The 26,746-nt window shown below is 39.8% G+C and overlaps 1 protein-coding gene across 3 annotated transcripts; it reads left to right on the top strand.

Moving 5' to 3' along the window:
* The first annotated feature begins 12,687 nt into the window (after positions 1-12,687).
* Positions 12,688-25,370, top strand: LOC125961793 (UDP-N-acetylglucosamine--peptide N-acetylglucosaminyltransferase 110 kDa subunit-like). 3 transcript variants are annotated; one of them, XM_049700805.1, is made up of 2 exons: positions 12,688-16,092; positions 16,827-25,370. In XM_049700805.1, the coding sequence occupies exon 1, from the start codon at positions 12,695-12,697 to the stop codon at positions 15,833-15,835; it is 3,141 nt and encodes a 1,046-aa protein (XP_049556762.1). In that variant the 5' UTR covers positions 12,688-12,694; the 3' UTR covers positions 15,836-16,092; positions 16,827-25,370. The 3 variants fall into 3 exon arrangements, with proteins under 3 accessions (XP_049556762.1, XP_049556763.1, XP_049556764.1); XM_049700806.1 differs by having other exon boundaries at positions 12,688-17,741; positions 21,642-25,370; XM_049700807.1 differs by having other exon boundaries at positions 12,688-21,773; positions 21,934-25,370.
* Positions 25,371-26,746: the final 1,376 nt, after the last annotated feature.

Genomic DNA, 26,746 nt, shown 5'->3' with positions numbered 1-26,746 from the left:
TTGAAATAAAAGTACACAATATATAGACAAGTATGGATTCCTCAATAGGTGTTTGACCTTTCATTTCGCCAGTATCCCACCCGCATCAAATAAAGAAAAATACTTTTTAAAATTTATGAATATTTCATTGTTGTAAAGTTAAAGCCATAAAAATAATACAATGGCCTACTATCATACCGTTAGAAGAAAAAAAAAAAAAGGTGTTCATGAGAGTTCCATATTAGAATACAAATTTTCCTTAGGCACCTGTTTATGTATGCTATTCTGCTCTTTACAATAAATAATTAAATTTAAAAGACTTAATTCCTCACTTTTAAGACCTTATTAGTTTACAAATTACATATTGACCTATGCTAAATTTTATACCGACCCATGCTAATGAATTCAGTACAGAAAACAAAAAACACTGCACTAAAGCAAATTATATATATATTATATATATATATATATAAAAAATATATATATCTTAAATGCATTTATATCCTACCGTGTCTCATAAAGCATTGTGGTAACTCACTGGAATACAGACAATCAAATATAATGGCAAAAGCACTTAATATAAACAGTGCCAAGGAAACATAGAAGATGAAGAAAAGATGAGGGAAATGTGAACAGGAGGAAGTGTAGTTAATCGAGTTGTATGTTTTGACCTTAAGCTTCTCTGTGTGGGGACTTCCCTGGTGGCACAGTGGTTGGGAATCCTCCTGCCAGTGCAGGGGACATGGGTTCGGGCCCTGGTCTGGGAAGATCCCACATGCCGTGGAGCAACTAAGCCCGTGCGCCACAATTATTGAGCCTGTGCTCTAGGGCCAATGAGCCACAACTACTGAAGCCGCGTGCCACAACTACTGAAACCCCAGCTCCTAGAGCCCATGCTATGCAACGAGAGAAGCCACAGCAATGAGGAGCCCGCACACCACAATGTAGAGTAGCCCCCACTCGCCCCAACTAGAGAAAGCCCATGTGCAGCAACAAAGACCCAACACAGCCAAAAATAAATAAATTTATTTAAAAAAAAACGATTCTCTGTGGATAAAACAACATGTAAATAATTGGTTACAAAGCCACATTATTTGAAGGTGCCAGACTGCACATTAACAATCTGATACAAAGGGACAGCACAGGAAAACTATTCAAAGACAAAGATTTTTAAATCTTTGCAGTTTGAAACCTTTTAGAGCAAGTATAATGAGCTCGACACATATTTCAACACTCAACATGTTAATCGCATGTTCAAAGCATGTCTCAAAGTCATTGGAAATAGTTGCTGTCTCTGTCTCCGATATGTAAAACAGATCTGTGATGTGTAAAACTCAGGAGGTATTGATATCCACTTTTTGGCATCTGAACAGGAAACAAAGTTGTTTCGCAGTGATAATAAAGAATGAAGTAAATGCAACAGTGAAATAAAAGACAAAGTACTGAGGGAATGTATTAAGAAAACGAATCCAACTAAATTCTGGTGACCTGGGGCCTACGGTTGTACACACTGCATGGAAATACCCCAGCCTAAATACTGGCATAGGAGGAAGGGTACTGCTAAGCCCATCACAGTATAATCCTTTTAAATGTCCCTTTCAAGGTTGTCTCCACTCAACACTGAGTATAGGAAATCTTCCCATCAGGCAGAAACACTGGCTGAGCAATGATTGACCAAGAAATTAACACACTAATGAATAAATGATGCTAATTTATTTCTATCTCTGACAACGGGAAACAGCACACACTCTGTGTCAATGATATGTCCTCTTTCCCACTTTTCTAAATGGTCAATTATGTTTTTCCCTTCATTGCTTTATATCATGTGTGGCAGGCATGATGGGAGATGGCTACCAATGGTTCTGTTATTGATTTCTACCTTCCTTTCACTGTGGCTAAAGAAGATACTTTGTATGATTTCAGTTTCTTAAAAATGTATTGGTACTTGTATTGTGGCGTAACATATGGTCTTTCCTGGAGAATGTTCCATGTGTACTTGAGAAAAATGTGTATTCTGCTGTTGTTGAGTGGAGTGATCTATATATGGCTGTTAGGTTTAGTTGGTTAAATGTGTTATTCAGTCCCCCTGCCTCTCTACTGATCTTCTGTCTAGATGTGTTATCCATTATTGAAAGCAAGGTATTGATCTCCAACTATTATTTTAGAACTATCTATTTCTTCCTTCAATTCTGTCAATGTCTGCTTCACATATTTGGGGGATGTTTGGTACATATATGTTTATAGTTGTTATATCTTCTTGATAGATTGAACTTGTTATCAACATATAGTGGCCTCCTTTTCCTCTTGTGATAGTTTTTGATTTAAAGTTTATTTTGTGTGATATTAACGTAGCCATCCCAGATCTATCTTCCTTCCTTCCTTCCTTTCTTTTTCTCTCTCTCTTTCTTTCTTTTTGTTACTATTTGCATGGGATATTTTATTCTGTGCTTTAACTTTCAACTAACTTGTGTCTCTTGAAATCAAGTGAGTTTTTTGCGGGCAGCATATACTTGGATTATGGATGTTTTTAAAGTCCATTCTGCCAATATTTATCTTTTTTTTTTTTTTTTTTTGTGGTACGCGGGCCTCTCACTGTTGTGGCCTCTCCCGTTGCGGAGCACAGGCTCCGGAAGCGCAGGCTCAGCGGCCGTGGCTCACGGGCCCAGCCGCTCCGCGGCATGTGGGATCCTCCACGAACCCGTGTCCCCTGCATCAGCAGGCGGACTCTCAACCACTGCGCCACCAGGGAAGCCCGCCAATTTTTATCTTTTTATTGGAGAGCTTAATCCACTTACTTTTTCAAAAATTACTGATGAGGAAGAACTTAATTCTGTCTGTTTCCTGGTTGTTTTCTGTATGTCTTATGCATTTTTTGCCCCTCATTTACTCCATTACTGACTTCTTCTGTGCTTAGCTGATTTTGTTGTAGTGAACTCTTGATTCCTTTTTCATTTCTTTTTGCATATAGTCTATTGATATTTTCTTTGTGGTTATCAAGAAGATTACATTTACCCTTCTAAAGTTCAACCAGTATCATTTGAATTGAAACCAACTTCAATAGCACACAGAAACTCTGTTCCTCTACAGTTCCATTCCTCCTCCTTACATCATTGTTGTCACAAATTATACCTTTATGCTTTGTGAGCCCAATAACATGGATTTATGATTATTTTATGCATTTGTTTTTTCAATCATGTAAGAAATAAAAAGTAGAGTTACAAGCCAGTAGCACAATACTGGCTTTAGTATCTGCCCATATATTTATCTTTACTGGAGATTTCTATTTCTTTATACAGCTTCGAGTTGCTGTCTAGTGTCCTTTCATTTCAACCTGAAGGTTCAATTTAGCATTTGTCATAGGGCAGTGTTAGGAAGTTGTAAAACAAACGCCCTCAGCCTTTGTTCATCTGGGAATGTGTTAATTTCTCCCTAAGTTTTGAAACCAGTTTGGCCAAATATAGAATTCTTGGTGGACAGTTTTTTTCTTTCAGCACTTTAAATATGTCTGGCCTCTTGCCTCCATGGTTTCAGATAGGAAATTAGCTATGAATCTTTTTGAGGATCCCTGCTTTGTAACCAATTTGTTTTTTCTTTCTCCTTTGGGAGTAAAGATTCTTTCTCTGTCTTTTGGCATCTGAGAGTTTGATTATACTGTTTCTTGTTGTGGCGTTCCTTGAGTTTCTCTTAGTCCTGAAATCAGGCAAAGATTTACAGCAAGCAAACACATACTGAACCAGGGAAGAGGCAATTTGAAAATGGCAGGAAAGCTTTGTGGCATTTTTACTTGCCCTTGCCCCATCTACTCTTAGTGTAGTGATGGTCTTAAAGTGGTGGGGTCTTAATGCAGTGATAGTCTTAAAGTAGCAGCAGACCATTCGTAGTATGGGGCCCTCAATCCTGCTTCAGGAGGGAGCAGAAGAGCCCATACTCTCGGATTATTATGTGTATCTGTTCTAACCTGTCTGGGAGCTACCTGAAGGACTGACACAAGATGCTTATCTCTGTCTTAGCTAACCTGGAACACAGTCTGGAAAAGCAGCGGTCATTGCTCAAAAAAAGTGCAAGGTGAACTGACAAAGCACAGATGGCTGGGGCAGAAGACTGTGCATTGAAATACAATAGACCACATAAGATGCAGGAGCAAAAGTTGGGGGAGATTCTTTGGGAACTTAGAACATACAAAAAGTACACATGTGTCCAGAGAAATTAAGAAAGCCACATGCATACTCAAGATAAGATGCATGCTCTGAAAACACCAGAGGAGTCTCTAAGCTTTTACCATGGGCTGAGCCCTGAACTCAGTGCAGGTCAGCTAAATGTTGAAGGAGTGATCCAGCAATCTGCACAATGGGGAGAGGTGTGTGGTTTTGAGTGTGCATGTGGATGTGCTTGTGTATATTTGTTTTTGTTTGTCTTAGGTGCAGGAATTCAAGGACATCTCTGTCAAAACATTAGCTAAACATGAACTAAAGGAACAAGACTTCAGTGCCTACATACGATAAGGGGTACAGTCATTGCAAAACTAGTTTGGAAAGGTCCCTAAACAAACAGACTACTACAGCCTTCAACAATCCAAAGCCCAGAAAACCCTGGGAAAGTGGGAGAATCTGATTTCCATAGACACCACATTACAATATTTGAAAGCCAAATGTTCAACCAAAAAACTCACAAGGTATACAAAGACATGGAAAAGTATGGTCCATTTAAGAAAACAAATTAATTGATGAAACCATCCCTAAGGAAGCCCAGACTTTTCTCCATTGCATATTCTTGCCTCCTCTGTCATAGATTCATTGACCATAAGTGCATGGGTTTCTTTCTGGGCTCTCTATTCTGTTCCAGTGATGGATGTTTTTGTGCCGGTACCATACTGTTTTGATTACTGTAGGTTTGTAGCACAGTCTGAAGCCAGGGAGCATGATTCCTCCAGTTGTGTTCTTCTTTCTCAAGACTGTTTTAGCTATTCAGGATCTTTTGTGTTTCCATACAAACTTTAAAATTATTTGTTCTAGGTCTGTGGAAAATGCCCTTGATATGTTGATACAGACTGCATTGAATGCGTAGATTTCCTTGGGTATGATGGTCATTTTAACAATATTAATTCTTCCAATCCGTGACCATGGTATATCTTTCCAGCTGTTTGTGTCATCTTTCATTTCTTTTATGAGAGTCATATAGTTTCCTGGGTACAGGTCTTTTACCTCCTTAGGCAGGTTTATTCTTATGTATTTTATTCTTTTTTATGCGATTGTAAATGGGATTGTTTCCTTAATTTCTCTTTCTGATAGTTCACTGTGAGTGTATAGAAATACAAAATTTATATATAGAAATCTATTGTATCCTGCAAATTTACCAAGTTCATGTTTGAGCTCGAATAGTTTTTTGATGGTGTCTTTCAGATTTTCTATGTATCATGCCATCTACAAACAGTGACAGTTTTACTTTTTCCTTTCCATTTTGGAGTCCTTTTATTTATTTATTTTTTCTTGTCTGATTGCTGTGGCTAGGACTTCCAAAACTCTGTTCAATAAAAGTGGTGAGAGTGGGCATCCTTGTCTTGTTCCTGATCTTAGGGGAAGTGCTTTCAGCTTTTCACCATTGAGTATGTTAGCTATGGGCTTGTCATATATGGCCTTTATTATGTTGAGGTATGTTCCCTCTATGCCCACTTTCTGGAGAGCTTTTACCATGAATGGATAGTGAAGTTTTTCAAAAGCTTTTTCTGCATCTATTGAGATGACCGTATGGTTTTTAGTCTTCAATTTGTTACTGTGATGATAGGAGACCTAAGACAGCTACAGAGGCTAAGTGACCTTTCCTTCCCTGAATGGGTAGGTATCCTTGTTCTGCCTTCTAATTGAGTTAGTATCTGAGTAAAGAACTGCCAGGTGTCATTTAGTTCACAATACACTGCTGTGGCAATATAGAAATGAATTTGCCTAAGTCATTTGGCTTTTCTCAATTATAGTAAATGAATATACTGAATGAATACTTCAACTTAAGGAAATGTTCTTAAAAATATATTAATGTAGGCAACTTCAGTGGAGAACTGAAATCAAAACAAAACATTCAGATAAAGGGTTGAAATAAAAGTACACTCAGTTGTATCCAGTTTCCTCTTGTAAATCTCTCTTTTTAATTTCAGTGGACAGTCACTTGAGAATATCTGACTTGCAGCTAAGGAAATCTAAGCCTTCTTGGCCACACTGTATTCCCTTATGTCATTTACTAAAGACACCAGTTGGGTTGCTGAAAAAAGCGTGGGAAAAATCAATCCCTCACATCCAAAGGGCGGCTCTTGAAAATATGTGTGTTGTTGTAGTTATTTTGCTCTTCTGGCCTCAGAAGTTCTAATCTTAACCTTAGCCCCTCATGGAGAGAGACTTTGTAAACCAATTCCCACATGACTCATTATGTGACTGTTGAAAAAGAGAAACCCAGCTCTTTTCCTGTGCTTTCAACCAGTCATCTTCTTCAAAAATCTGTTTGGATTGTTATACCTTAATCTTGCCTGGCAAGGGACTTATGGGAAGGTTCTTATTGTTTGAAAGTTTGGTGCCAGTATCTGCAAAGAAAGAAGAAAGATGTGTTTATCAAACATCCCAATAGTGAAGGTGTGTGAAAGCAACTTTTGAAAAAGTTAATCTGTCAGAGTTTAGCCGTATTATTACATTTTATTTTATTCATTGAAAATAAATAATTATCAATGAATCCTTTCTAGATTTTCTAGTTTCCCAAAGTTCCCTGTATTCACATTCTAAGAGGAAAAATGGTGTTTTAAGTCACTGCTCTCCACCTTATGTTATTTATAATCACTCCTCGTGACCTCTTCCTTCCAAGAAACTTGATCCTGAGAAGTGTCCTTTGTTTGTCTTTGTGGAATAAGTGATGAGGATGCATCCTGGAGACCTGTGAGATGTTCAACTTGTGGCATAATGAAACTAGGATGGAGAGTTCTGGAAAGATCTGGAAAGGTGGCTGGTAGTGTGTGGCCAGATGTGGGAGAAGAGAGACGTACAGAGAGGGGGAGAGGAAATTTTCAGAGGGAGAAAATGAAACAAATAATTAAATAAGTTTTGTTGTGTGGTGTGGGACGCAAGCCTTTCTCTCCCCCTTTCCTTCACAATGTCTTTGTTAAAGACTGTGTTTTTCATTAGTTTTACTAAGATAGGATTTGCCGTTTTGTTTGGATACTGAGAATGGACCCATGGAAACAGTTACATTTGGGTTATCTCTGACTGTCTTTAATGAAGAACATAAATATTGGCCACACTATCTATGCACATGCTATCACCATGCCTTTTTTGTTCTCTGTTCATATATCTAAGTCCTCTTCTTTCTTTAAGGTCAATCTCAAATCTCATCTGAAATGTACATTTATTGATAGATTCAACCCATAATGAACTGTCCCTTCTTTGTCCTCCTTAGGCTCTGATTATTTACAAAAACTCATTTTTGAACTTAGAAACTGTCCAATATGATATATTAGTTATTTCACCAGCATATGTTATATCCTCAACACAATTATACGCTTTTGTGGGGCTGGGATCATACATTCTGTAATTTTTCTCAGTTCTTACACTTACTTTGATAAAAAGCGCATTCATTCATCTAAACATCATTTATTGGGTGTTAATTAAATATCTCAACTCAGTAAATATTGTTTGAATGAATGCATGCATGAATGAGGGAGTGTGCAGTAGGTAGCCTACTGTACCGCCCAATGTGAGAAAACCAAAAACATAAACACAAAAGCAAGCCAAAAAGTGGACCAGGACTTTCTGTAAAATATCCTGCTTTTTGTTGGATGATGCCATGAAAATCAAGATGCTCCTGAAAGGTCTTAATAGCTGACCAAGAATAGTAAACAATTGAAATTCTCTCAGGCTTCTTCAACCCTATCACTGGACACATTTATACCTCTCAGAATGGTATTAAAAGAGATTAATAAAGCTTTTATAGATGAGTTGATAAATCTCTAAATATTTAAGTCTTCATTGCCTGCTAGGTTTTCTCTATTTTGGGTTTCCAAAAGATTTCAATAAACCACAGGATATTTAAAAATTAAAATAATTAAAAATTAGGATAATTAAATATTAGACATTATCTTTCTTACCTTGATGTTTTTTGATGGTAAACACCTTTTTATTGTCTCCATAGTGCTGCCCAATTTCCACCAGTACAGTACTTAAGTGAATTTTGCTCTGGATGTTGAATATTACTTAAATAACTAAAGTAACTTCCTCAGAATTATTATTCTATTCTGGTTAGGATACTATCTGCTCTGGTTTGTTAAAATTTCCCTTTAGAGTGGTTTTAATTTTGTTTCTGATAGGGTCCTAGGATTTATTGCCACACCCATCCTGCATCTGTTTTTCTTTGAATTACTCTCCTTGCAGTTTCTGATTCATACAGGGCCTTACAGGTTAGTGACAACCTGGCCATTACAACGCTGGGAAGGAGAGGCCTACTTTTCAGAGGTGTTGATGTTTTCTGTACCTGAAGGTTTTCAAGAGATATCAATCTTCCTCACCACCACCCTTGGCCCTCTTAATGGACTAAGCAGTTCCTCATGAAATTTCTGTAGGATATCTGTACCAACTTCTCAATATTGTTCCATCCTGAGTCTATAAATTCCTGGCCTCAAGGTAATGTTAGATTTCTAGCTCCAGCCCCTATTTACATAAGGCCTATACTAAGGAACGGAACCCACAGACATCAGTCCGCTCTTCTTTCTCTGGATTTAATTTCTCTGTTACTTTCTGAAACATGCAGGTGTTCCTTTCTTTCTTTTAATCTCAGCTATGTCCTTTTAACTTTTTCAAAATTGACCCAGAATTTACATGTGTCTTCAGTAAGAGTACATTAAATTGAGCTTAGTCTGCTATTCTACTGGCATATTTGAGATCCAGATAATTTGCTACTTAACTGGATTCAATGACCTGTATATTTCAGGCATCTAAAACTCACCATGTTCCAAATTTCCCTCCTTATAGTTAGTAATTTTCTTGGGAATCTGGATGACATAAAATGGAATAAAGTTAGTGAGTGGCCCAGGAATGCCTGAAAGTTTGTTTGTCAGAGTGGCCAGGGAAAGTTAAGCAAGGAAGAAAAGCAAATGAAAAATAGAATCCCATTATTATGGCTGAGTTTACTCCCAGGATTCCATGCAGAGCTCTCTGTAGAGCTGGGTTGGGTTATAACTTATGCCAGAGCTGTACGTGGGGCTGACACCATCTCATGCCAAGCTCTCAGTTCTGGGCTAACGTCATCTCTTGTCCACTCTGTGGAGTGGAAACTTTGGAGGAATGGCCAATGTGTTCCGTGGTGTAGGAAGAGGGAAATTATGAATGTGACTTTCTAAATTGTGGAGGAACTAACCACTGTAAATGTGCCTTGAACTATGTTGTTTAATTTGACCAGTCAGATCAATGACTTCCCCTTGAATGAAATGCTGCTACGTATATGAGCAGAAAAACAAAACTGGTATAAGGAATAGATAGCTAGTGGGAAGCTTCCGCATAGCACAGGGAGATGCGCTCGGTGCTTTGTGACCACCTAGAGGGGTGGGATAGGGAGGGTGGGAGGGAGGGAGATGCAAGAGGGAGGAGATATGGGGACATATGTATAACTGATTTACTTTGTTATAAAGCAGAAACTAACACACCATTGTAAAGCAATTATACTCCGATAAAGATGTTACAAAAAAAACTGGTATAAGGAGATGGAGAGACTGGGAGTCTTATTTTCCCACCAATTAACTTTGCCTCTGACCATGACCTTCCCTTTGAGTCTCCTAGACCTTGGGGATGATCGCAGCCCCTTGGGTTGGGTGACGGCAACCCCATCTTCACTAGAACCTCTATAGTTAACTTTGATTTTTCCCACTCCGTCTATCCATCCCATGTGTGCAGTCAGACATTTGATCATGGACTTTTCCTGACAAAATATGCTTGAATATAACCATTTCTTTTCACTCCCACTGCTACTGCTATTGTCACTGCCTTAACTAGGGCTTTATCTTTAAGTTCTTTATATAAATATATAAATATCTATATATAAATATAATATACAAATAAATAAAATATAATATTAATTCTGATGATTTTAAAGTCTTTTCTTGATAAAGACTTTTCCTGATAAAGACACACAATATCTTATATAAATATTTTTGTATTATCTGTTCTTTTCTTAGAATTTTAGCCATATGATTCTATCTCTTGGTTTGTCTAGAACTTTTTGATTGGATGCTGGCTATTTTATTTGGCTTTTTTTGTTTTTCTCAGTGCAAACGTTGTTTTGCTTCAAAATATTTTATTCTACCTGGAAGTAGCAAATCTTCAAATTACAATTTTTTAAATGCTTTCAAATATCAATACTATAGGTGTCACAAAACCTAGAAAAATGACATTTAAAAATGAACTACTGCCAGATGTGTCTCTATAAAACTTTTCCCCCACTCTTTTAGCTATATATTCTTTAACTGCCTCCTCATACGACAGTTTATGTATTTTCAAAATAAAATTTTAAGAAATAAACTTTGTAGTTTTTAGACATAGATTTCTTGTAGCATGGTTGATTAGAATTTGCTTCTAGTTATTGATAGTTTAGAAAAGTTTATTTCAGCTTCACAATTTATTATTGATAATGTCACATTAATTTTCATTGTTAACTTTGAGAAAACCTCTATGGATTACTTCCTCATAAGTATTTACTATTATAAATGCATTACTGATTTCAGTACTGCTATAGGTTTGTGCATTACAGGGATTCTGATAAAATACTCATTCATACCATTCCATTGCACACATTGTTGATGGAGTATATTCATTCATTCATTCATTCATTCATTCATTCATTCATTTATTTATTTTTGGCTGTGTTGGGTCTTCGTTGCTGTGCGCAGGCTTTCTCTACTTGCAGGGACTGGGGGCTACTCTTCGTTGCGGTGCACAGGCTTCTCATTGCGGTGGCTTCTCTTGTTGCAGAGCACGGGCGCTAGGCACGGAGGCTTCAGTAGTTGTGGCTCGCAGGCTCGATAGTCGTGGCTCACAGGCTCTAGAGCGCAGGTTCCGTAGTTGTGGAACACCGGCTTAGTTGCTCCGTGACATGTGGGATCTTCCCGGACCAGGACTCGAACCCTTGTCCCCTGCATTGGCAGGTGGCTTCTTAACCACTGCGCCATCAGGGAAGCCCCTGGAGTATATTCTTGACAGAAGAAAATTTCCGTTTTGACTAAGCATTGATGAGAACTGAATCTTTGACTTATCTTTCACATGCCTGATGATTGAAATAATTTTCCACAGATTAGCTTCTGGTTTTGTACTTTTCAGTTCTTTTTTTCTTCAAACGCACATGCTTTGAGAGCTGTGAAGTGCAAGACATGGCTATATTGTAAGGTGGTTTTTGTCCTTATGCTTCTGTGTCTTGTGCTAGGTTAAGTCAGTAGAGTAGTCAGTATGAGTACTGGAAGTTATTCCTGTAATGCGATAGTATATAGTCAATTACATATGGCGGTGTCTGAAAATCACATAATAGCCTCCCTTAAAACATCTCCTTAGGGCTTCCCTGGTGGCGCAGTGGTTGAGAGTCCACCTGCCGATGCAGGGGACACAGGATCGTGTCCCGGTCCGGGAAGATCCCACATGCCGCGGAGCGGCTAGGCCCATGAGCCATGGCCGCTGAGCCTGTGCGTCCAGAGCCTGTGCTCCACAACGGGAGAGGCCACAACAGTGAGAGGCCCGCGTACCACAGAATAAAGAAAATCTCCTTAGCCAGATTTCAAGAAAGCCTGTGGCCATTCCAATATGATCCAACATAGCGGAATATGATAGAAGGAAAATTGGCAAAGAAAGAGATGCTGGTCTTACCTGATGGAAGTTAAAATATCTCACTTTTGACAATTTTGCAAAAACTTATAATTCCATGAACTAATTTCTAGGGTTCTTCATAGGACCTAAAAAGGAACCCATAGAGTTGTGGAACAACAATAGAAGCTGCTGTGATAAGAAGCCCAGGCACCGCAACAAAGAGTAGCCCCTGCTCGCCACAACTAGAGAAAGTCTGCACGCAGCATTGAAGACCCAACGCAGCCAAAATAAAAATAAATAAATAAAGATAAATTTAATTTTAAAAAAGTAATACTCAGGTTTGAGGCATGAGAAGTATGATGAGGAGAAATTAGCTAATCCTTTCAGAACTTTTAAAATATCAAACTCAGTCTCTAAGATTTTAGCATTATATACAACATTGGTTACTTATTAGTGGTTTGGGAAGGCCAATTTAAGATTTTCTGATCTTACTGTATTGAAATTCACGGCCCTAATGTTTTCCACATTGACTATATGAATGATGAAGTAAAGTCAATCATGTATTTCCTTTCCAACTGGACAGAAAACAAAATTTTAAAAAGTGTTTGGACTACTGACTTTTGATTTCTTCTAAGGCAAGTGTATAGGTAATTTTTATTCCCTGATTAGGAGAAAAATGGTGGAAGAGGGCAGGGTTAAGAATTAAGATTTCAAGAGCGTGAGAGGTAGATGGCCAACCAGAGTTCCTAAGTTTCAGTGCGTGTAACTGTTGCCGCCGCTTAAGCCTGCCAAAGCAGTGGTATGGCTGCTGCCCTCGTATTTGCTACCTCTAGAAACATTCTTGCCAGTAGTGGCAGCAGCGGGACTCAATTACCCCCTTTTCTCACTCTCTCCAGAAGCTCCAGATGGCGTCTTCTGTGGGCAACGTGGCCGACAGCACAGAACCAACGAAACGTATGCTTTCCTTCCAAGGGTTAGCTGAGTTGGTACATCGAGAGTATCAGGCAGGAGATTTTGAGGCAGCTGAGAGACACTGCATGCAGCTGTGGAGACAAGAGCCAGACAATACTGGAGTACTTTTATTACTTTCATCTCTACACTTCCAGTGTCGAAGGCTGGACAGATCTGCCCACTTTAGTACTCTGGCAATTAAACAGAACCCTCTTCTGGCAGAAGCCTATTCGAATTTGGGGAATGTGTACAAGGAAAGAGGGCAGTTGCAGGAGGCAATTGAGCATTACCGGCATGCATTGCATCTCAAACCAGATTTCATCGATGGTTATATTAACCTGGCAGCCGCTTTGGTAGCAGCAGGCGACATGGAAGGGGCAGTACAAGCTTACGTCTCTGCTCTTCAGTGCAATCCTGATTTGTACTGTGTTCGCAGTGACCTGGGGAACCTGCTCAAAGCCCTGGGTCGCTTGGAAGGAGCCAAGGCATGTTATTTGAAAGCAATGGAGACGCAACCGAACTTTGCAGTAGCTTGGAGTAATCTTGGCTGTGTTTTCAATGCACAAGGGGAGATTTGGCTTGCCATTCATCACTTTGAAAAGGCTGTCACGCTTGACCCCAATTTTCTGGATGCTTATATCAATTTAGGAAATGTCTTGAAAGAGGCACGGATTTTTGACAGAGCTGTGGCAGCTTACCTTTGTGCCCTAAGCTTGAGCCCAAATCATGCAGTGGTACATGCCAACCTGGCTTGTGTATACTATGAGCAAGGCCTGATGGATCTGGCAGTAGACACCTACAGGCGAGCTATTGAATTGCAACCACATTTCCCTGATGCTTACTGCAACCTAGCCAACGCCCTGGAAGAGAAGGGCAGTGTTGCCGAAGCAGAAGAGTGTTATAATACAGCTCTGCGGCTGTGTCCCACCCATGCAGACTCTCTGAATAACCTAGCCAATATCAAAGGAGACCAGGGAAACTTTGAAGAGGCAGTTCGCTTGTATTGTAAAGCATTAGAAGTCTTCCCAGAGTTTGCTGTTGCCCATTCAAATTTAGCAAGTGTATTGCAGCAGCAGGGAAAACTGCAGGAAGCTCTGATGCATTATAAGGAGGCTGTTCGAATCAGTCCTACCTTTGCTGATGCCTACTGTAACATGGGAGACACTCTAAAGGAGATGCAGGATGTTCAGGGAGCCTTGCAGTGTTATACTCGTGCCATTCAGATTAACCCTGCACTTGCGGATGCCCACAGCAATCTGGCTTCCATTCACAAGTATTCAGGGAATATTCCAGAAGCAATTGCTTCTTATCGCACTGCTCTGAAGCTTGAACCTGATTTTCCTGACGCTTATTGTGATTTGGCTCATTGCCTGCAGATTGTCTGTGATTGGACAGACTATGATGAGCGAATGAAGAAGTTGGTCAGCATTGTGGCTGACCAGCTGGAGAAGAATAGGTTGCCTTCTGTGCAGCCTCATCATAGTATGCTCTATCCTCTTTCTCATGGCTTCAGGAAGGCTATTGCTGAGAGCCATGGGAACCTCTGCTTGGATGAGATCAGTGTCCTTCATAAACCACCGTACGAACATCCAAAAGACTTGAAGCTCAGTGATGGTCGACTGCGTGTAGGATACGTGAGTTCTGACTTCGGGAATCATCCTACTTCTCATCTTATGCAGTCTATTCCAGGCATGCACAATCCTGATAAATTTGAGGTATTCTGTTATGCCCTGAGCCCAGATGATGGCACAAACTTCCGAGCGAAGGTGATGGCAGAAGCCCATCATTTCATTGATCTTTCTCAGATTCCATGCAATGGGAAAGCAGCTGATCGCATCCATCAAGACGGTATACACATCCTTGTAAATATGAATGGTTATACCAGGGGTGCTCGAAATGAACTCTTTGCTCTCAGGCCAGCTCCTATTCAGGCAATGTGGCTGGGCTACCCTGGGACCAGTGGCGTGCTTTTCATGGATTATATCATCACTGATCAGGAAACTTCACCTGCTGAAGTTGCTGAGCAGTATTCTGAGAAACTGGCTTATATGCCCCATACTTTCTTTATTGGTGATCATGCTAATATGTTCCCTCACCTGAAGAAGAAGGCAGTCATCGATTTTAAGTCCAATGGGCACATTTATGACAATCGGGTTGTGCTGAATGGCATCGACCTCAAAGCATTTCTTGATAGTCTCCCAGATGTGCAGATTGTCAAGATGAAATGTCCTGATGGAGGAGACAACGCAGACAGCAGTAATACGGCTCTTAATATGCCTGTCATTCCTATGAATACTATTGCAGAGGCAGTTATTGAAATGATTAACAGAGGACAAATTCAGATAACAATTAATGGATTCAGTCTTAGCAATGGACTGGCAACTACCCAGATCAACATTAAGGCTGCCACTGGAGAGGAGGTTCCCCGTACCATTATTGTAACCACACGTTCTCAGTACGGGTTACCGGAAGATGCCATTGTGTACTGTAACTTCAATCAGTTATATAAAATTGACCCATCTACTTTGCAGATGTGGGCAAATATTCTGAAGCGTGTTCCCAATAGTGTGCTGTGGCTGTTGCGTTTTCCAGCAGTAGGAGAACCTAATATTCAACAGTATGCACAAAATATGGGCCTTCCCCAGAAGCGTATCATTTTTTCACCTGTTGCTCCTAAAGAGGAACATGTTCGGAGAGGCCAGCTGGCTGATGTCTGCTTGGACACTCCACTCTGTAATGGACACACCACAGGGATGGATGTCCTTTGGTCAGGGACACCCGTGGTGACTATGCCAGGAGAGACTCTTGCTTCCCGAGTTGCAGCTTCCCAGCTCACTTGTTTAGGCTGTCTTGAGCTTATTGCTCAAAATAGACAAGAATATGAAGACATAGCTGTGAAACTGGGAACTGATCTAGAATACCTGAAGAAAATTCGTGGCAAAGTCTGGAAGCAGAGAACATCTAGCCCTCTGTTCAACACCAAACAATACACAATGGACCTAGAGCGGCTCTATCTACAGATGTGGGAGCATTACGCAGCTGGCAACAAACCTGATCACATGATTAAGCCTGTTGAAGTCACTGAGTCGGCCTAAATAATGACTGTGTGCACAGGAGAATTACCCTGTACCTGAGCCTCAACCTTCTGGGGGAAAGGGAACTACTTTTTCCTTATCTGTACAATACCATGCTGCAGATGGGTGACAGACAATGATAAGAAATAGCACAGCCAGACTTGCTTCCTGCATGATCATGATCACGATAGGGAGAGACACAAGAGATGGGAAACTGCTGTTCCACAAGGAGTCTCCATAGAATTTTGCAGCAGCCAGGTGTCTGGAAGGTCTGGAAGGTAAGTCTGGAAGGTCTGATCTCCCTTGGTCTTCCATGGGATGGATGGTTAGTGTGGAAGGGAGATAGAGATTGCCCAGCCGTTTTGTGATTATCGTGGATTGATTGAGTCTTCTGAATTAATATTTTTCTTTATATTTTGGGTATTGGAGCTTTTAAAAATGTTTGGTTTCAGGTATTTTTATTCATGTGAAGTGTGTACGATTCTCTTGAGATAAGCTTTTAAGCTAAAATATTCCTTGTTTTAGTTTCTGAACTCGACAGATAAATGGGGACTTTGCTGGTATAGTCTTTTTATAGGTTTTGTAAACCACTTGAGCCTATATCAGTCATTTTAGTGTCTGACATAATGTTCGGAACTATCAGTGCTTTGTTGGTTTATAGATGATGGCTTAAATTCTTTTCCTGGTCTGTTTCCTTCTTCCCTTCCCCCTACTTTAAAAATTCTCCTGTAACTTGGCTAACAAAAAACCAAGTCTGATTCAAAACCTCCCAGAGTGTTTCTCTTAACCGCATCATCTGGTGCCAAATGAAGATTCTTAGGAGTGATTATTAATTCTGAAGGGCACAGTTGTGGTACTGTCACTGATGATAATAATAATGGATTTTTGGCCTAGAGTTTTGACCTATTTCACCAGTGTTTTACCGTTGGCTGCCCCTCTATGCTGCTTCCAAAAGTCATAGTGTGTGTTAAGATTTTTACTTTCATTTCTAATGTTTGTTTGTTTTTTTTAGTGAGTCCTGTTCTACCTTTTTCTTTCAGCAGAAATGAAATCCCAGGTAAGTATAAGTATTCAAATATTTGATCAGTAAGTCACAGTTATCTCCAGTACATTAAATAACTTTCATCAAAAAACATGTTATAGGTAAAAAGCTCTGAAGGACCAGCTATGTATATGATAATTATGTTTCAGACCTTCTAGGGTATTATATATAATAACTTGTCTTCTGGACGTGGTCTTGAAGTCTTTATGGATTCAGTCTCAGTAGTAGCGAACTGCACTGCTACTTGGTTTGGAGTACAAATTAGACTTTAGCCCTCCTGGAGGTTGAGTTTTTGGTATTGAAAACCATAGGAATGAAATTATTGTATTTCAACAAAGGATCGAGGGCTTGAGGCTTAAACAAGGCAACATACGTGTGGGAAGCAGTCAGCCTTGAGGGCAGGTAAGGACATGCCAGGCATGCGGCCGCTGCTCGAAGGGACTGTCCCTACTTGTTCCCCTCCTTGTTCCATTCCATGGGAGATAAATCACCAGAGCCCAGAGATCAGAAAGAATGTAAAATGAGACAAGCAAAGCTGTCTCCCCCCTGCACATGCAGGTTATTTTTGATGCTTCTGGGTTTATGGGTTTCCTCCCAGGGAAGTTAACCTTGAGCCGAGAAAGTCTGTAGATAATGTAAACCACCATCTGGCAACCTTCCGATTTCTAGTCTATATAATCTGCAACTGTAGCATAATAAAATTTGCCTTGCAACCATCAGTTGTCTTGGTCCTTCTGACCCCATCTGTCGGTGCTACTTCAGTTCCTTACCCCTTCCCTTCTGACCCTGGGCGGTGAGATCCTCTTTCTCCGGCTGGTCCGCGGCAAGTGGCACTCGAACAGGGACCTGAAGCGTGAAGGCAATTAAAAGAAAAAGAAAGTGCAGGTAAGAGAACCCTTATGCAAAATATGTGTGGCCACCAGTAAAAGTGAAACGAATAGAGGCATAAGGCAATAGTCAGAAGTAAAATAAGATGGGGCAAAAGGGCTCAAAGATGTATGAATTATTTGCTCAGGTTTTACTTTTGATGCTTAGAGCTCGGGGTAATAAAGTTTCTGAACTTTATTGTTGACTGAATTTTTACAGCATATCCATGGTGTATCTCCCTGGTTTCCTGATGGCGGCTCTGTTGACATAGAAATCTGGCAGAAAGTTGGAGAAGATTTAAAAAATTATTACGAGTCTCGAGGGCCTACTCATACTCCTGTTGTTACATATAGTTTGTGGACTCTGATAAAAATATGTTTAGATTCTTCTCATGATAGTGTTGATTTGAATGTAAAGTCAGAAAAACATAAGCCTCTGACAGAAGGAGAGACTGTATTATCAACTACTGTGTCGCCACTTCCTAAACCGAAAGAGCTAATTAATTTAAATATTTTAGATGAAGAGGAACATTTTGACTTAACAGATGAGGCTTGTAAACATAAAAGAGAGAAATATCCTGAGGATGATTTTCTAATGGCTGTGATAGAGAAGTCAGTGAAAAAGCTGCAGGTTAATAAGGACTGTCTTCCTCAAAAATCCACATCTGTAAAAATGCTCAGTCCCTTGCAGCGCGCTGTACAAGGAGCAATAAAACGAGGAGAAGATCCTATTTTCTGTTGTCCCGTCATAGAAAGACCTGATCCTAATAATCCTCAACAAGCTACTAGGGAGCATCAGGCTCTCCCTTTGAAAGTTTTGAAAGATTGAAAATCTGCCTGTGCTCAATATGGGCCCACTGCTCCTTTTACTACTGCTATGGTTGACAGGAGAAGCTCTTCCCCCCGCTGATTGGAAGTCTATTGCACGAGCTTGTTTAAATGGTGGAGATTATTTAATATGGAAGTTTGATTTTTATGAACGGGCTGCTGAACAAGCAGAAAAGAATGCTGCCCATAATATTCCAGTTGATTATCATATGCTGATTGGGGAAGGACAATATCTTTCTTTACAAGATCAATTAACTTATCCCTTTGTTGCTTATCCTCAAATAAATCATTTGGCATTACAAGCCTGGAGGAAATGACCTTCTACACACAAAACTGAAGATCTTTCAAAACTTAGACAGGGACCTGATGAACCATATGCTGATTTTGTAGATAGGTTGTCACAGGCGGTGGGGAGACTCATTGTGGACGGACTCACTGGTACGATTGTAGTTAAGCAACTTGCTTTTGAAAATGCTAATAATGAGTGTCAGGCTGCGATTCGACCTTGGAGAAAACGGGGAACATTGGAGGATTATATTCACCTTTGTGCAGACATTGGGCCTACTTATATACAGGGTGCTGCTGTGGCTGCAGCATTAACTAAAGTGGGGTTTAAAAACAATCAAAAGAAAACAAAGACTTGTTTTAAATGCGGAAAGGCAGGTCCTTTTGCTAGAGAATGTAGATCTTTTAATTCTAACCCTAGTCCTTCCTTCCCTACTCAAAAACCTCCAGATGGTCAGAAAATCCCTGGTTTATGCCCTAAATGCAATAGGGGAAAACATTGGGCACAAGATTGTTGCTCAGTGGCCCACAAGGATGGGCCACCACTGTCGGGAAACTCTTCCCAGGGCCTTCCCCGGCCCCAACAAATAATAAGCGCAATGTCTGTGTATCCTCCTCAAATTATCAATCAGACATTAACCAAAAACAAAAACATACAATATCCTCGCTCTCCAGAGCAACACCAGGAAGCGCAGGACTGGAGCTCAGTACCTCCGCCCGATATGTATTAACTCCTGAAATGGGTCCTCAGGCCCTCTCTACGGGCATCTGTGGACCTTTACCCAAGGGTTTGATGGGACTATTATTGGGAAGAAGTAGTGTCACCATGAAAGGTTTAACTGTTATGCCAGGAGTCATAGATTCTGACTACGAAGGAGAAATAAAAGTCATGGCACAAACTATTAAAAATATAATAACTATTTCTCCTGGTGATAAAATTGCACAATTGCTACTTTTGCCCTTTGTACCTCATGGACAAATTTTACAACATCAAAAGAGAGAAACAAAGGCTTTTGGATCGTCTGATGCTGCCTACTGGATTCAGAAGATAGGGAAAGAACGTCCAGAAATGAAATGAACCATTAATGGAAAGGTTTTTTCAGGTTTGTTAGACACTGGAGCTGATGTCTCTGTTATGACGCAGGTACACTGGCCTAAACGTTGGCCCATTAGTCCTACTATTACAGAACTTCACGGAATAGGACAAAGTTCTTCTCCTATGCAAAGTAGTCAGTTTTTTTTATGGCAAGATAGTGAGGGCCATTCAGGATATTTCCAGCCTTATGTTTTGCCTGGGCTGCCTTTAAACCTCTGGGGCCGAGATATATTAAAAGAAATGGGAGTATTACTTTATAGTCCAAACTCTCAAGTCTCTAATATGATGTTGGATCAAGGATTTCTTCCCACAAAAGCGCTGGGAACAAATCAACAAGGAACTGTCTATCCTATTGATGTGAAAATAAAAAATGATAGACAAGGTTTGGGTTTTTCTTAGGGGCCTTGGATTCTCCACTCACTGCTGATCCAATTACTTGGCTGACTGATGACCCTGTATGGGTGGACCGATGGCCCCTCACAAAGGAGAAATGAGAAGCTGCAGAACAATTAGTACTGGAACAATTAGGTCATTTAGAAATTTCCAGTAGTCCTTGGAATACTCCTATTTTTATTATCAAGAAAAAATCTGGAAAATATAGGTTATTACAGGATCTAAGAGCTGTTAATAAAACTATGCTAATAATGGGAGCTCTTCAACCAGGCCTACCCTCTCCAACAGCCATACCACACAATTATCATCTTTTAGTTATAGATTTAAAAGATTGTTTTTTCACTATTCCTTTGTTTCCTGAAGATAGAAAACATTTTGCTTTTAGCTTGCCTGCCTTAAATTTTAAGGAACCCATGAGGAGATTTCAATGGAAAGTATTGCCTCAGGGCATGGCAAATAGTCCTACATTATGCCAAAAATATGTGGCTCAGGCCTTGACTCCTGTGAGAAAAAGGTTTCCATCGTTATATCGCATACATTATATGGATGATATACTTTTAGCCACTGATAATATTTCTTTATTAGAGACTGCTTTTCAATTTTTACAACAGTCCTTACAATCATTTGGCTTGGTCATTGCCTCAAGAAAACTTCAAAGACAATCTCCATTTTTATATTTGGGAAAATATATTGATAACACTACTATTAGGCCTCAAAAACTGCAAATTCGAGTTGATAATTTAAAAACATTAAATGCTTTTCAAAAATTACTTGGAGATATTAATTGGCTAAGGCCTGCCTTAAAACTTACTACTGCTCAATTACAGCCTTTGTTTGATATTCTTAAAGGTGACTCAGATCCTTCTTCTTCACGCTCTATGACTCCAGAAGGATTTCAAGCTTTACAAATAGTCAATAGATCTATCAGTTCTACACAATTAACTAGAATTCATACTCACCTTCCTATTAATAATTTGTCCAACTCCTCATGTGCCTACTGCCGTCTTATGGCAAACTGTTGGAATTATTGAATAGATTCATATGAAATCTACACCCTCTAAAGTTATTAACCCTTATTATGAACTTATTAGTAATTTAATAATGCAAGGTAGAACTAGATGCTTACAACCTATAAGTATAGAACCTTCTCAAATTATTATCCCTGATTCAGTTAGTCAACAAAATTGGCTTTTTCAACATAGTAATGAATGGGGTCTTGCTCTTGCAGGATTTTCAGGTACCTTGGAATGCCATTACCCTGCTGATAAATTGATCCAATTCAGCAAACTTAACTCATATCTTTCCTTCTATAATTAGGCAACAGCCTGTCCCTCATGTACCTTTGGTTTTTACGGACGGTTCTTCTTCAGGAGTGGCTACTGTAATCATTGACGACGGAACAAACCTCGTTAAAGAAACTTCCTTGACTTCAGCTCAACGTGTTGAACTGTATGCTGTCATTATGTCTTTTAAACATTTGCCTTCTATATCTTTTAATTTGTTTTCTGATAGTAAATATCTTATTAGCTTGTGATTTCTTCTGGAGACTGCGAGCATAGGACATACTAATGACCCTGAATTATCATCCTCTTTTCGTTTGCTTCAACAGCTTATTCGTTCCCATGATGGTCCTGTTGCAGGTCTGTATATCCGTGCTCATTCTAACTTGCCTGGTCCATTGACTAAACTTAATGCGACTGCAGATGTTTTAACTCGATCTAAACGTGATCTTTATCCTGTACATTTTCCTCCCAAGAATAGAGTTGAAGTTACTCCTCCTCCTCAATCTCTTTTCCCTAAAGCAGGACATGTCCCAATTTACCGTACTCCTCCTTTCCGTTCGTCATGCTGTCAAGAATGGCTAATATACTGCATTCATTATCTCCATACTCTTGATACTCATGGTCCATGTCCTGGACACCCTCATATTATGGTAAGTTATGATCAAACTGCTTCACAAGCAGCACAGCAGTTGCACGCTTTACACCGTCAGTCAGCGGCTACATTACACACACAATTTTCCCTTACTCGTGAAGCCGCCCCACAAATTGTTAAGCAATGCACACAATGCTTACCTCACCTTCCTGTTCCACATTATGTTGTTAATCCTCGTGGATTATTACCTAGACATTTATGGCAAATGGATGTTACTCATATCCCGTCTTTTGGGAAATTACAGTTTGTTCATGTCACTATCGATACTTATTCTGGTTTCCTCTGTGCTACAGCACAGACCGGAGAAGCGACTAAACATGTTATCACTCATTTATTACACTGTTTTGCTTTCATGAACCTTCCCAAAATTATTAAAACCGATAATGGGCCCGCTGCTTTTGCAACATTTTGTAATTCATTACAAAATTACCCATATTACAGGCATTCCATATAACCCTCAAGGACAAGGTATTATAGAACGTGCAAATAGATCTTTAAAGCTAACTATTGAAAAAATAAAAAGGGGGGAATTGTATAGAACAACGCCACATAACCTTATAAATGATGCTCTGTTTATTTTAAATGTTCTCACTGTTGACAAATTTGGCTGCTCTGCAGGGGGAAGGTTGGTGGCTGAGCCAAGATTGGCCTCTCAATCTCCGGAGGTCCTCTGGAAAGATCCGTTAACCAGCACTTGGCGTGGTCCTGATCCTGTGTTGATTTGGGGACGTGGTCACGTGTGTATGTTTCCCAGATCAGCGCCTGGACCTCGCTGGCTTCCTGAGCGCTTAGTCAAGCAAATAGATGGCTCGCCACAGCTCACCTAGTTCAGAAGATGAAGAAGCTCTGCACCTCTCCTGAAAATTTGACAGTGTTGATTGAGAAAAAGAAGAAGAGGAGACCACTTGCCAGGACGACCCAAAGGAGTGATGTTCCAACTTGGGGAAAAATTAAACAACTGGTTTCATGAGCTCAAGAGTCAGTGAAACAACAGAATAACCCTGTTACACCTGTAACTTTATTTTTGGCTATGTTGGCAACCATTTCATGTGTTTCCTCTGTTAATGCAGCAACTTACTGGGCCTATGTACCTGATCCTCCACTATTACAACCCATATCTTGGTCTGAAGCAGAGTTTCCTGTATTTTACAATGATAACTGTTTATGGGCCTCTTATTGGGAATATAAAACAAATCAATATGTCTGTAAATTATACTAACTGGTTTAGTACCCATCCTGTCTGTCTTAGCCCATTGAATCTGGAAACTGGATGTGTAAAGGCTATTAGTTATGAGCATACAGATGTTTATGAGGGAACGGATCAATCAATTAGTTTGTCAGGCTCTCCAGGCATCCTTCGTTTTACAGGAACCAACATTACTCTTACATGCCACGCTACCAGCCGACGAGAGGATCTTAAGGATACCATCATTTGGTATAAAATGGGCAAGCTATTAATATTAGAGGTCAAATCTCATACGCCTCACCACTTAGGGATTCCGCTATTACTATAGCCAAGGTTACAGGTGAAGATTCAGGAAATTATTTCTGTATGAAGCGTTTACTTGGAGGACAAGGGATACTTATAGCTGGACATAAGGTTACTATGCTTAACAGAAAATCAAAAAATCAATTGCCTCCCTTTATGACCGTTAACTTTCCTGGATCCACTTTTGAACGTTGCAATGCATCTTGGAATAATAACCAAATATGGTGTACTATAGATTATACCAAGGTGTCAATTCTTATCTCTTCTTTTCCCATCATAGATAGGTTTATCACATTTCAAAAGAACTGGGATATATGGAAACTAGCTCTAACTTATTCCAATACACCTGTTATAACTTGTGTTGCTCCTCCATATACACGTTTGTGTGGTTCTATTAACATTGGTAATTCTTCCAAAGGAGCATATAATATTAGCTGTGTTAATTGTATTTTTAGCAGTTGTATGTTCCCTTCTGCAGGAACACAATCTGTGCTTATACTAAAGCAACCCATGTATGTTATGGTGCCTGTACATCTGAGAGAACCTTGGTAAGAAGATACTGGAGTACAGGCATGGATGGAACTCTCTAAAGCCTTGCAGAGAAGGAGACGTTTTCTTGGGTGGCTAATAGTAAGTTTACTTGCGTCGGCTGCTCTGTCTGCTACCGTGGCTACTGCGGGTCTTGCTCTTTCACAGAGTATTCATCATGCTCACTTTGCTAATCAGTTATCTCAACATAGCAGTCTTGCTTTATCTTTACAAAGTCACATATATTTACAGATTAATAACAAGTTAGATGAATTTAAAAACGCAATTTTGGGGATTGGAGATCAGATGGCAGCATTAAAATTGAGGATGTGTTTAGCTTGTCATGCAACGTATACATGGATGTGTGTTGCTCCTTAAAAGTACAGTGACTGTATTTGGGAATGGGAAAAAGTAAAAATGCATCTGCTGAGTGTTTGGTCAGATAATAATATTAGTCTTGATCTTAAGAAATTAAATGCTGAAATTCAGGATATACAAAATACACATCTTGATGATGTTTCACCAGAAGATGTAATTCAAACTTTACTGGATCATTTAAAGTGGTTAAACCCTCAGTCTTGGATTACTGGAAGGTTGTCAGGATTTATTACCCTGGCCATAATTTGCCTATTATTGATAATAATCTTCTCATGTCTGTTTCGTATCCTCATGCAACAGTACACTACTCTCGGCACTAAACTTCATGGAATTATTTTGCAGCAAAAGTTAAAAAATAAAAATGGGGGACCTGTGGGAAGCAGTCAGCCTTGAGAGCAGGTAAGGACATGCTAGGCATGCCGCCGCTGCTCGAAGGGACTGTCCCTACTTGTTCCCCTCCTTGTTCCATTCCATGGGAGATAAATCACCAGGGCCCAGAGATCAGAAAGAATGTAAAATGAGACAAGCAAAGCTGTCTCCCCCCTGCACATGCAGGTTATTTTTGATGCTTCTGGGTTTATGGGTTTCCTCCCAGGGAAGTTAACCTTGAGCCGAGACAGTCTGTAGATAATGTAAACCACCATCTGGCAACCTTCCTTTTTCTAGTCTAGATAATCTGCAACTGTAGCGCAATAAAATTTGCCTTGCAACCATCAGTTGTCTTCGTCCTTCTGACCCCATTCGTCGGTGCCACTTCAGTTCCTTACCCCTTCCCTTCTGACCGTGGGCGGTGAGATCCTCTTTCTCCGGCTGGTCCGCGGCACACATGAATATATGTTTTTGTCTTGCTGTACTGCACCTGTGCTGTCTAGTAACAGATATTTTGTCTGCTAGTAGTGTTCTAGATTATGTCTTTCCAAAGCGCTGAGGCAGTGCACCTATTCTGTAGTTGCAGCTGATGCCTGAATGTAGCCTAGCTGACAAATTATTGATTAATAAGAACTTGAATTTCTCAAAGATTTGTACTGTTAACCAAAATCTGAGCAAGGAGTCTCAAAAGTAATTCTTAGCCAGAATTACATGTTAATGAACCATTTAACAGTGTGAATCAAGGAACATCAGTGTAAGGATTTCTTTTAATTTATTTTTTACCTGCTTGAAATATCAGTTAAAGTTTGCCAGCTTGGTTGCAGATGAACGGACGTTTGAAGTTCACCAAACTACTTAATGTGGGATAGGATAATAGACTTCCAGCGCCCTCAAGACTGCGACCTTGCAGCCATTTTACATAGCACATCCTCCTCCTATAGGGATGAACCTTTCCCTGGCCCGAAAAGTAGCAACTCTGTTGAAGCTTTGCTTATTGTAACAGGCTTTTGTTTCCAGGTTACATGTCTGTGGAAGACTTAATTCTGAATAGAGATATAGATATTACTGGAAACTAATTGTTTTTTCTATTATACTCTGATTTATCAAAAAAGTAAAACATTTAAATTGTGCTACAGAAATTCAGAAGTTGTCTTGCAATCTTTAAACAATAAATGAATGAGTTGCCCTTAAAAAAAAAAAAGGATTAAGCAGTTAAGCTGTTGGTCCCACATCAGACAAATTTTCCTATACCTTCTGTCAATATTGTTAACAGAGACTGTTATTTTATTAATCCTTATGATCCCATGATTCTTTCTTTCATGTTTCAGGGCACAGCAGGTGAGAGAGTGGATTTGTTAAGCTGGGTGGGTTTATCCTTCTTTTATGCGTTCATTCAATTTTATGTTCATTTGCTTATTGTACACACATGGCAATAGAAGCTGCTAAAGCAATCATTGCTATTCTGCAAAACAACAAGGCACAGAAGCAGATGTCTTATTTCTGAGATTTCTCCCCCCAGGATTATTATGATTAAAGATCCTTTCCCCCCACTCCCTGGAGAGGACAAGGGGCTGGCTGCTCGCTGGAGGTTTTTTAATGACTTGGGGAAAGGCTCAAATATCCCCCCATTATGGTAATCCACCCCAGGGGCAAACCACACAAGAATATTATGAATTTATTTTATTTTTCTATCCTTGCAAAGGTAATACTCAGCTCATTAGAA

Source organism: Orcinus orca, chromosome 17, assembly GCF_937001465.1.
Source record: "Orcinus orca chromosome 17, mOrcOrc1.1, whole genome shotgun sequence".
NCBI lineage: Eukaryota > Metazoa > Chordata > Mammalia > Artiodactyla > Delphinidae > Orcinus > Orcinus orca.
The sequence above is the reverse complement of the archived record's forward strand: the minus strand, read 5'-3'. Positions and strand labels throughout refer to the sequence as shown.